We start from the raw sequence: 12638 nt of genomic DNA, 5'->3' as shown, positions 1-12638 counted from the left end.
GAAATAGACTGGGTTGAAATGGAGCGAAAGAGAGGTTGGACAAATCAAAAGAGAGACAAAAAACGATCCACTGATAGCAACAGAATAGACAGATCAGTTGACTGCACTGCTGTGATGCAGGAAAAAAGAAAAATAATCATTTGTTCTGGATTCATTTTCCATCACCATGTTTGTGTGAGAGAGAGGATGTGTGTGTGTGTGTGTGTGTGTGTGTGTGTGTGTGTGTGTGTGTGTGTGTGTGTGTGTGTCTAACCTCTCTGAGCGAACACTGCCTGACTATTCAACAGGTCTTTCTATTCAAACGCTGTCTGCATTAGTCACCTCTCTCTGTTCCTTTCTAGCACCATTCAGATGAGTCCTTGTGAGGTGAATGAGCAGAAGGAGAAAATGATGAACACTGTATAATATTATAAAGTGATGACTCACTCAAGAATAGGATATCTGCACACATCAAAAGCCAACACTGTGGCAAAAATTAAGATTTAAAGATTAGATTATCTCATTAGATAGAAAAGCACTTTTCCTCAGTATGATGAAGCAGACACTCGATGGTCATCTGATTTACATCAAGAGCGTGCAGACCTGTTGGAGCCGGCGGTGAGTACATATTGACTGCAAAGGGAAAATTGGTATATTATAAGCAAAGAAAAGCTAAAGCTCTGAAAACCATTTAACCTCTGCAAATGTTCTGTACTGCGGCATTTTACTCTGAGATAACTTTACTTACTTACATACATTCGACATTATGCTTCCATGACAACGCCGTGGATACGTTATCAGCAGCACCCTCCATATGAGTGCAGCGCAGATTAGAATCCTGCACTGCGCAGGTGCCTGATCCTAAAAAAGGTGATTCCTAGGTGGTATTTTGTCATTTTATTTCTGGGTTCTGATCTGGGTAAAACATGCGGGTGTTGGATAATGAAAATATTGAAATAAAATGATAATAATAATAATTTACGTTCATGTTATACCAATTTAATCCTCCGAATACTGACTTTGTGTGACGGCTCTATCTGTGGCGCTAGCTGGAACATGAGAGTCACTTCAATCAGGTGTATTCCTCTCAGGCACTTTAACTGTGGAGATGTGCTGCTCAATATTATGAGAATAAGCACAAAATATTCATTTAAATCCTATTTCCTGAATTATGTTCATTATAAAATAGGACATCTTAGTTTCACATGAATGAAATGGCCCAAAATGATCACTTTAACTTTAACACTTCAACTGATTATTTGAACAGTATATGGTTATAATAGGATTTGCAGTTTGGGGTCGGGCTGCAGATTTTGTGTCGATGGGTTAGGTCGGTTGTGGAACTTATTGGTCATATGTGTAGGTGGTGGGGCAGGTGCACTATTGCACGTTGCGGTACCAGGACAGGAGGAGGATCAAACCTGTCCAGGACTCTGGTGCAAAGCAGTGGTGATTTGCTGGCCAGTGGGAAACACACGCAGGGACTCACATGTACCAATATACATGCCGGCTACCACAACAAAGAACAGAGAAGCTCGGATTACAACACACACACACACACACACACACACCAAGGAAGGGTGACTTCATTTTCTACTAAGGACACCACTACTTTATTATATCTTTACATAGCAAAAAGTGGTGTGCTGCTATGTTAATCTCTAAGCATCACATACAGCTCCGTAAACTCCAAACCTGTTCACTGTGGTTACTGGTTACTGACCTGTGGTTGCAAGCCGGTGAGTTACTACCCACTACCCTGTGGTTATTATAGCTGAACTTTTAAGAGACACTGACCTGTGCGTTAGCTGTGGAGTCGTTCAGGGCTCTCTGCAGGGCGTGGCTCAGTCCTTTGGAGAGGTTCTGCTTCAGGATCAGGTCCAGGCGGTTCCTACGCAGCTCAATGGATAGAACTGTGAAGGAAACAAAAATCAGGACTCAGTGACTGTGCACAATGTGTTTTTATTTGGCTAGCTAATATTCTGTGACAAATCAGACTCTGGCCACACTTGTTTCCTCAAATAATAATATAATGCTAATACTATAATGCCCCTCCCCCACCACCACCACTGAGACATTGGCCTCTAGTTAATTGTCTCCTTGGTCACTCTGCAAAGCTGCTGCCGAGCCTGCACACTGTAGCATCACACCATCACCAGTAAATGTAATCAAAGGCTACAGTCTCCAGTTTGTTATTAATGTAAGTGTTTATGCTCGAGGAAAATCTGCCCTTGCTTTTGTGCGAGTTTTAATTAATTTGCGTGCATGTAATTACATCTTGGACACATAATGGGTGCTTTGTGCCTGAGCCCCTAAAAAGGCATTTCACCTGCATTCATCATTACTTTGTAATCATTTTTCCAGAAGAACAGCAAAAGCCTGCCTACATGATGTTGAGAACAGTGCATTGTAGGTAATTTGACAGGGGACATGCAGTGCCTGAAGTAACAGTAGATGGGTTTCTTTTTTTTTGTTAATACCCTGATTTTTTTAGCCATTCATCCTTGCTCATCTTACTCTTTAATCTTTAAATCCCACACGTCTAAAATTATTCCAATCTGAATACTTTTTTTAGAAATACAAACTTGTTTTAAATCATTTTTAACTCCAAGTAAGTCGCACTGATGAAGTTTTAGTCTCATACCTGTTCTGACCCAGTACTTCTCAGTCACGTTGCATGGTAGAGAACTTTCCTCTGCACTGGTGCTGGACGGCGGTTCAGTGGTCGTGGTTGGAGGCGGCGTGGTTTGGATCGGGATGAAGACAATGGTGGCAGGTATCTTTGTCGATGTGGCAATAGTGGTAGTGGTGGTTGTGGCAGCAGTAGTAGTAGTAGTAGTAGTTGCAGGTGTAGTAGTTGTAGTAGTGGGTGGAGGAGTGGTGGTGGTGGTGGTGGTGGTGGTGGTGGTTGGGGGGACTGTAGTAGTAGTGGTGGGTGTGGTTGTCGTGGTGGTTGTAGGCTGAGTTGTAGCTGCTGTGGTCAGTATGAGGCTCGTGGTTTGCTGCGTGGTTGAAGCAGCAGTGTTATTTGGTGATGCTGTTACAGCGCTCCCAGTGGTCATCGCCTGTGTCATCATCTCAGCGGCAGTCACAGTAAGATTGGTCGTTGAGGGCGTCGTCGTGGTTACCGTCGTCAGCTGAAGGCTGTCGTTGGTCACAGTGTCCTGGCTTGTGGTTTGAGAAACTGCAGTGGGTCCCGATGGTGCCTGTGCTCTTGCTGTGGTGGATGGCGGTAAAGTTGAAGTGGTGCTGGGTGACAGAGACGTGCTTATGGTGGTGGTTAATGTGGTCGTCTGCCGTGAGGTGTTTCTGGTGCGCACGGGCATTGTGGTGTTCCACTGATGGGTGGAGAAAGGGCTGGTGATGTTGGCAGGAAGCGTGACATCGTGGTCGCCCACTGTGGACAGGAGAGACTCGGGGACAGTGGGGAGATCCCAGGCTGGCAGGCTGCTCACTGACTCGTCTGCAGAGAGGAAAACATTTGAAAATCAATTAAATGATGCCTGGTGGTATTCTAAGGTTTATTTATTTGTCAACTAAACCCTTCAAAAGACCAATACCATCAATGACTTGATCCTACTAGCAATTGCTGATGTTTTTTGTTCCTCTGTGTCACAAAGCTGCACTGTTGTCCAGAATGATCAGAAACACACCAATGGGAAACATCATTACACTAGGTGACATGTTCCGTCATTGCTATGAATAGGAACGCACCAAGCATCGGTACTGGCCGATACAACCTTGTTGACTGCCATCGGTCTTTCTGCAAACAAGATGACATTCACTGATGGCAGCAGCCGATGTTGTCCCATTGTGTTAAGGCTAAAAATTCTTCAGACTAACTGCTTCCTGTCATCCCTGGGGTAATAGAAAACATGTTTAGAATGAACAGAGATCTTCCCCAGAATGCATTAAACGCACTATCAATGCATCAGAGGACACACCCTATAGTTTCCCTGATAATGCTACATTGTGAATAACTAATCCATGTTAACATCTGCAGGAGAAGAACTGGTTATCGTCAGCTGTTAGCAGCTGGTGACCAGAACTAACAGCTCACAGAGGTTGCATTGCATTACATCATGATGCGTTCAAGCTCCATTCAGTAAAAATCAACATTGGGCGAAAGTATATTGTAACATCAACATGATGTGTTCAAATGTTATCTTGTAAAATGTAGGTTTTGGTGAAAAACTTGATTAAATGCAGCTGTTTGAAGGAGAAATTCACTGATGTTTCCACAGCAGTGTAACACTAACACTGAATTATATATGATAAAAAAAGGCTTTTGAAACAGTGTTTTATTGTTGAAAGATCTGTTTTTCATTTGAAGAAAGGTTAAATTTAAGCTTTTTTCATAAATTCTTATGGTTGAATTTGTGTTCATTCAAAGATAGTGTAGCACAGGGCTGCATGACTTTAAAACAGTTCAATTATTTTCTATGATGAAGATGTCTGTTTTTTTCTGGGACAAAAGAGGAAATAAATAACAAAACAAACAAAAACAAAACATCAACATCTGTATCAGCCCATATTTTCACAATCAGTGCATCCCTAACCATAAACACTTTGACATGGATCCTTAAAATTTGGATTATTCCCCTAGTACATCTCCACCTTGAAGCAACGCATCTTAAATTCACTTGAAGCAACAAAGGGATCCAAACATAAAGAAAGCCATGCAAATCAAACAGCTGGCAGGTCAATAACAAACTTGTCAAAACTGAATTGGCTGTTTTCCCACGACTGAGGAACAAAGAAGATGAAGAGCTTATTGTCAATTTTAAATGCACAAGATAAAGTGCACATCAATTTAAATTTTGAATAGGAAATAGAAATCCAATTTTGATGTGTAAACCAGAGGAGCATTCTGATGTCAGGTGTTCATGTAATCCATCTAAATCATCTCTTGTTTACACAGTGAAATCAGATGAATGTCGATGAGAGGTGTAAAGGAGGCAGGAGTGAACAAGAGGGAGGCAATCAATCCTTTCAGACTGAGAAGGATCCACATTCCCTCTTCTCCTCCCCTCACATAAACACATGAGGACTTGTTGTCCTGTTGTGATGGTGATATGAATTCATGAGAGAGAAAATGCTGGACAATGCAATATTGGATTTTCTTTATTCTTGTGTTAAAATGATATGTGGAAGAATTACCTTGATGATGATTTAACAGGAAGAGGGGAGACATGGAGGTAGTGGAGTGGGACAGGACATGGGGGGTGAGGATAATGAAGAGGACAGAGATGATGATGATGATGATGATGATGATGATGATGATGGAATGATGAAGATGATGGTTGTTTAGATGGCTATGATGATCAATGCTGAAAGGTGAAACGGTGGGTGACACTAACTTCCAGGATGGCCTACAAAAAAATATCATCTCAGAGTGAAGAAGAAACAAACATAGGACTTTCACCCAGGAGACTGCGGTTTGTGCACTGTGAAACCAAAAGAGAGGGGTTGGAGAGCCGAGGTAGAGGGAGGAGTGGCTCATGACACACTTTGTTTTGGTCTACAGGCAGTGCACAACAGCAAACCTAGCGGTGAAACGATTTCGCTTTTTGCCCCTTTAAGTTTCGTACATACTTATTTTAACCAAAACAACAATCTTTTCCTAAACCTCACCAAACTGTGACTATTTCACAACGTTAACCACATGTTTGAAACTGCACCCATTCATGATTGCCTTTCCATTGGTGTTGTTTCTGTGGTTAATCTAAAACATTACGTGCTACCACCACCATGTGGTTTAAAGAAGTTGTGGTGATTTAATGTATTTCTGTGAGACCAGGTTGTAAAAGGGTCTTCAATATGCACTTGATGGCTACAATCATTATATGATGCTGAAAGACTGAGGCTTAAGCTACATGTCCCAGGTAAAAAGTTAATTCTCACCAATTGATGATTCATGTAGAGGACACGGAATTGACCAACTTTATTGTTCTTGTATTTTTCTTGGCTTTAGAAATAGCACTGGGTTACTACTAATAGCAAGCTAAGTAGCTGGGAATTCTAAGATGCTGTTCAATTCCTTCCTTACACTTTTACACTTGTCGTTTTAAAGAAGGCTAAGGAAAAGACAGGACCCTCCAGACTCTTTAAATGCAGAGTCTAGCTCTAACTACAGCTCCATGCATATTGTTTCAGCATGTGGAGAAATTAGAGCTTGACAGACCTGCTGTGCGTAGTTATGGTTCCTAAGCTATGATTGCTGTTCTTGGAGGGGGTTTAGTGAACAATTAATTAAAATAAAAAGCCAAAGTTAAATTATGTGTAAATGACAGCACAGCCATGCACCATACCCAAACTGGAGCTGCTATTGCTGTTGGAGGAGTTGCTGTTGACAACAACCAGTGAGACGTTGTCTGGTCTTGCTGTCTGACTGTCTCTTTTACTGGCTGGAGAGGAGGAGGAAGAGGAGGAGGAAGGCAAAGAGGACGCTTTTGTTGTAGATGAGGAGGAGGAAGAGGAGGAGGCCTTGGATGACGATGAAGAGGTGCTTTTGGTCCAAGCAGCTTTAGACAGCAGTCCTAAAGGTTTTCCCAGCACTGGTGCCTGCAGCTCGGCTGTCTCTGCCAGTATGGTGGGGTCTGAGGAGAAGGCTGCCTGCTCTCTTTGGCCCTGTCCACGAATCTGCAGCCTCTGCTGCCCCAGCCAGGCAGCCGGGTCCCTGGGCATGCTTGGCAGATCAACCCCGTCCGCATCTACCGGACTCCATTCAGCCCCAACTTCAGCCCAGGCGCCGGTTCCCGTCATTATCCCAGTCTCTGCAAAGACTTTGCCACCTGCACCAGCACGCACTCCTGCTTCTGTTTCAGTCCAAACCGCTGCTCTGGCCTCAGCAAACACTTTACCCTTGGGCCAAGCTCTGGGACCTGCGTCAGCCCCATCCATTGCATCTTTGTCTTTAGCCCCATCTCTGTCTCCAGTCCGGGGGATGGCTGAGGGCACTGCGGGGTCCAGAGGCAAAACAGCCCGCCTCATTGACTCATAGCGACCTCCTTCAGCTGTAGGAAACATGATGGGATGGGGAGATGGAGGAAGGAGTGGATGAAGAAAAAGCAGAAATAGTGTTTAATTGAGAGGTCTGGGCAGCAGAAACATGGTAATCAGTCTTTGACTCATCTGTCCCACAGGCCAGACAATGACTTCAGTTTCAGGTCTTTAGTAGCTCATCTATCACATGCCCCTACATACACATAAACACACATACATGCACACACGCACACACACACAGCTGGAGTCCTCAAATCATTAGTCCTCGTAATGCCACCGCAATTGTCCAACTGCCAGGAGATTTAAAACTGCTCTGCTCTCACTCACACACACTTATCATGAGAGCATACACACTTCTCTGATCTCTGGCATATGCACACATGCATATTCTTCCTCCTTCTCACACACACTTATCCAAAGGGATTTAAAAAAAAACAACAACAACTCTAAAACTGCCATTGTGGAAAAATAGTAATAATGTTTAAAGTAGGTCACTTATGTTTTAGAGGATAAAGCATAGGGAATTAATTTAGATGTTCCAGAGTGCATAAATTAGGACACACACACACACACACACACACACACACACACACACACCCTAATCAGCTGTGATTTCACAGATACTAATCTGATCTGTTAGGTTAGCCATGCTAGCCCATGGATTTATTATTCCTAGAACATACACAACCACTCATACTCAGGCTGAGCTCATAGCTCAGACCAATACTGATGAGACTGAAATACATTTTATGATATGAAGTTTGGTGTGAGTTATGCAAGTAATGACAGTTTTATGGAGTCATTTTTCCATTTTTCAATTTGACATCAAATGAGTCAGATACATGGAAACGGAGCAGCAAAGATAGCATCCAGTCAAAGCATTTAGCTCCAGCCTTTATCTCCATTCTGTGAACTGTCTTCATCTCCTGTGTAGCCTCGACAAAGCCTGAAGGTTTGGCAGTCTGAGGCGATTATCCTGCCTAATACATTCAGTCTCAAAGGCACCTTGCCTTAGTGGAATTGAAAGATGAGAAAAAACAAGGCTGACCGTCTGACTGGCTGCCTCACCGGGTGACACGGTTTATTGCATCTGCCCATTTGTTCTGAAGTAGAAAGGTTTGGATTGGGCGTCACTCGAGGCTGATGTTGAGGGTTTTTTAATCTGTTTTCAATGTAAAATATCGTAGAGGGTTTTTTTGTTTCTTTCTTTAAGCGCACATTCATTTACTAAGCGTGTACCCCAATCGGTAGAATACATTTTGGCATTGTACGTTTCTGCACACTTAATAGATATGTTACATTTATATGTTTAATATGTAGCAAATATGTTGAAGCGGTGTGTTTCTTTATTTTTTTCAATTTTATGTTGTGAAGACACTGTGGTCAAGGTGTGGTTAGGTTTAAGGATAAAATCACTTGGTTATGGTATGGAAAAAAATCACGTTTTGGTTTTAAATACCTTGTTTTCGCCACTGGAAAAGTGCTGACATTGCCTTAAAAACCTGGTAGTTGTTGCCACAGACTCAGCTGGAAATGTCACAACCTGTCATTAAAAACCCAGCTGGTCTCAAACAGTAGTCTGCTGCTTGACAGCAGCCTCACTGAGGTGTCACACTATCCACCATCCCCTCCACCTTCTGGTGAGAAACTCAACTCACATGCATGTAATCTTAACTATGTCACTGCTGTATCTATGATTTGCAGAAACCTACAATGCCAACATTTTCTTCTGGCGATGGGACTGAAATGTGCATGTGTGTAGCACACTTCCCATGCTCCCTGTATCCCTGTGGAGGATTGGTTAATTAAAAGACAGTGATTCTGAGCTAGAGAGGCTTTACAGAACCAGCTCTGGGCTTAGCTGCTGTATATCCTCAGGACACCTGCTATAAAGCATTTCACCACCCCGCTATTAACTACCACCACTGAGCAATCTGTTCCTTGTCATAGGGTGTCTTATCATAAATGCCATTAAAAGAGGAAATGAATCCATTGACAATTTATATTTCCGCTTCTTCGGGGCCTATGTTGTATGTGAGTGCAGCCATCCAGAGCTCCATTAGTCAGTTTCAAAGAGGAGAAAACGACAAGGCTAGAAATGGCAGGGGCGATTATTCGGGCACCGCAGGGAGAACGCAGTAACATGCTTGTTAAACTTAACAGAAATGTCATATTTCTTTTTGCAGCAATTCATCTCATCCAGAACCACCACAGCTTTTCCTCATGTGGTGTTTCTTTGTTGGCCCTAAACCGACGATGATGTGAAAGGGAATAACTGCTGATAGCACTTCTGCTAACTCATTTTGAAAGAAACATAGCTTTTAAGAGAGACTCTTTGACATGCTTCAGCAGTCCTTCAGCAATGGACATCATGTGGACCTCTCTGCACTGGAATTACTGTACATAGCAATTATATGACAACACCAAGATGTTATTTAAATTAACAGAATACTACAGTCGAACTAATTAATATTTGTACATAAACAATGAGTCAAAGGGGGTGTCGGTGGCTTAGTGGTAGAGCAGGCGCCCCATGTATAAGGCTGTTGCCGCAGCGGCCCGAGTTCGACTCCAGCCTGTGGCCCTTTGCTGCATGTCACTCTCTCTCTCTCTCTCTCCCCCTTTCACGCTTAATTGTCCTATCGATTAAAGACAAAATGCCCCAAAAAAAATCTTTAAAAAAAAAACAATGAATCAAAGCATTATGTGTAATGTGAAAGGAGTCACACGTAGTGACGAGCCTACAGAGCAAATTTCAACTAAATTTTCAGAAAAGTCCCTAAAAAAAAGATTTTAGATCCGCTACTGTTATGTGAATATTGGGAGATGGTTCATTGAGATAAGCAGTGGGTTGTGTTAATTCTACAGTCAGGTGCCACTGCAGAACAGGGTGCAATGACATGACATAATCAAAAGAGCACCGGTCACAGCTTAAACAAAGCAAAACGATGGATGTATAATGACAGAAAGCACACCAGACAATGGAGTTTTGAGCAAATAATATTACAGCTATGTGCTGTTGGAAGAGTTCTGGTAACAGCCCTGTGTGCATATGAGAGTGTTAAAAGCCACCCAGCAACAACAAAGAGAGCTTGCAGTGGCCTGTGTAGTGAAGGTAGTGACCCTTAGGTCATCACTTATTTCCAATGCACTCAGTCGCATTTTCCTTTTATCAATACACAAACTTTTCCACCTTCCCCAAGCATAAATTACAATATAGATTTTTTTTTTCAAACTTAAGTGAGAAGGTAATTCTTCTTTTCATTCAGAGTGTTGGTACCAAAGAGCCAAAGCTTATCTGATCTCTTTGCATTTTATTGATGGTCTTGTCTGCTCTGTTTTGACTTTTTCACTCCTGCTGCCTTTGATTTTTATATTAATGTCAATGTTTTTGTTTCTTTTGGTATATTTTTTCTTTCTTAGGTTTTCTTTTTGCTACTTTTTATATGCACTTATATTTGTACTTACTTAAAACGTACCAGTGTTTCTTAAATGTATATGTTTCTTCCTGGAGTTGTTTCATACCCTTGTTTAACCCATACCTTATTACTGAGGAACAATATATGCCATTAGTAACAATACGAGCGGGTTGATAATGGCGGTCCTTGATCAATAGTCAATAGTTCTCTATGAAAAGGCACATATGTATGTGGATAACTACTTGGAATCAATTTCTTTGAATGGATTAATGTAAAGATGAATGGATAAATGGAGGGAAGAATGAATGAATGGGTCAATGGATGGTGGGATGGAAGGAAGGACTGTGCCATATACATGACTGTTAGCAGTGTTTTGAGTGTCTTCTCCTCCAGCAGCTAGCCACCTGCTCTGGCTGAGAGCAACATATGTGACTCTATCATCAGACCTCTGACAAAACGCTAGGATAGAAGAACCTCCACTGAGAACAAATATGGAGTGGATGGATGGATGGTGTGTAGAACAGAAAGCGTGGATTAAGGATGGATAAATGTGGATCAGAGCAGAACTGACCTGCTTTATCTATTGGGACAAAACACACAGGACATTTTTTTGCCTATTTCTGTGTGAGAACATTCAGCTTATAGTAGATTATGAGAATCAGCACATGGAAATGGTGCACAAAGAGCTACTGGGTATTTAGGAGGCTTTAGACTAGTGTCATGTTATGTATTGACCGTAGTGCTTTGCCAGCTGGCATTGTGCCCACTGATGCCCTGCTGAATCGCTGTAAATGCCAACAAAACCCTGTAAAGCCTTGCCAGGTCACTACAAGCTTTCTGGCCATTCAGATTAGCCATTCCCCGGTGCCTGTAATAATATAATGGTCAGTGTCTATGGTCTATGGCCGTGGCTTTGCCCTCCTCAGTCCTATGGAGCTGTGTGCCAAGCAGAGTTGATCCATGCTGCCACCCCAACTGTGAGCAGGACAGGTGGTTAGGAAGTGTGAGAATGATGCTGAGCCAACTGGTCCTCAGCTCCGTGAAACTCAGATGGAAAAATGAGGAGGGGGAGTGTGGTTAACTGAATCTGCCAACTAGCCAACTGGTGGCAAGTTTTCATCACAGTAATTATCAGACAGGCCAGATGAGAAATAATACACGTCTTAATCTCCATGTTAGAGCAGTACTGGGCCAGGCTTCTCTATGAAACTACACCAGACTTTCTAGTCTAATTTATAAGATGCAGTACAGAGTGTCACACGATCCATTATAATGAAGACACGGTAGTTTCACCTCATTAGTCCAAGCAAAATAGCAGCATTAGTTATGGTCACTGGCAGAAATTCTTCCAGCCTCAGAAAGTGATGAAACAAAAGAACTCAATGTGCCGAAAGCTGGGCACACTAACAATACTGAACCCTTCTGCGAAGATTTTCACACCATCTCCGCTCATACAGTTAATGAGTTAACGTAACTATAAAAACTAATGTAAAGATTGGTGCCTTGCCAGCATATTATTTAGGAGTATTCAAAGTGTCATACCTTCAGCAAATCAGTTAACAGTTAGAGCCAACTAGCGCTTTGGGCTGCAAAAGTTGCTGAGCACAGCTTCATGTCTTATCTCAAAGCAACACAAGGCAGCTTTGTGAGCTGGCAGCCTCAGATGACAGCAAAGAAAAACTGATTGATTTGAAATTCCCATTTCAATATCAACGTATCATGCGAGTAATAAAAAATAACTGCACACAGCACATCCAGTGCTGCATACCGCTGTGAAGGATACTTTCAAGTCTCTCACAGTTTAATTTGCCACTTTCTGTAAGTATACATGTCACCACACCTAACACCAATAATTAGTTATTTGCCAGATGTTTAGCCACACTAGCAGCACAGCTCTATGGATGTCGGTGTTTGTCACTTGGTCTAGACCAGGGATATGCAACCTGTGGCTTAAACAGTATTTTCTAATTTTCATTTTTCACTGTTGAAGGCCTAAAGTGAAAAAATATATTTATATTTTGTCAATGAAAATATGTACCATACCTCTATGGCGCCTTTTCATCTAAATTTTGCTGAACCTTAACATCAGCAGCTAATCCTCAATCGGGTCCATGTCATTGGTTCGACAACCCATTGGTTCGACATCCCATTAGTCCGACTGTCCGCGGTGCTGAACGGCTCGCGGCGGGCGTATGGTGCGCCGCGACCGGCTTGAGGCGGAGCAGGCTCACGGCT

At 42.4% G+C, this 12638-nt stretch overlaps 1 protein-coding gene across 1 annotated transcript in view; it reads right to left on the bottom strand.

Moving 5' to 3' along the window:
- Nucleotides 1-12638, bottom strand: part of kiaa1549la (KIAA1549-like a) — a 132361-nt gene that overhangs the window by 75636 nt on the left and 44087 nt on the right. Inside the window, exons 2-4 of the mRNA XM_050074267.1 lie at nucleotides 6291-6995; nucleotides 2624-3442; nucleotides 1777-1892 (exon numbers count right to left, since the gene is read on the bottom strand). Of these exons, the coding sequence (XP_049930224.1) occupies nucleotides 1777-1892; nucleotides 2624-3442; nucleotides 6291-6995 (1640 nt within the window). The remainder of the gene's footprint in view (nucleotides 1-1776; nucleotides 1893-2623; nucleotides 3443-6290; nucleotides 6996-12638) is intronic.

This window comes from Epinephelus moara, chromosome 20, assembly GCF_006386435.1.
Source record: "Epinephelus moara isolate mb chromosome 20, YSFRI_EMoa_1.0, whole genome shotgun sequence".
Classification (NCBI taxonomy): Eukaryota; Metazoa; Chordata; class Actinopteri; order Perciformes; family Serranidae; genus Epinephelus; species Epinephelus moara.
The sequence above is the reverse complement of the archived record's forward strand: the minus strand, read 5'-3'. Positions and strand labels throughout refer to the sequence as shown.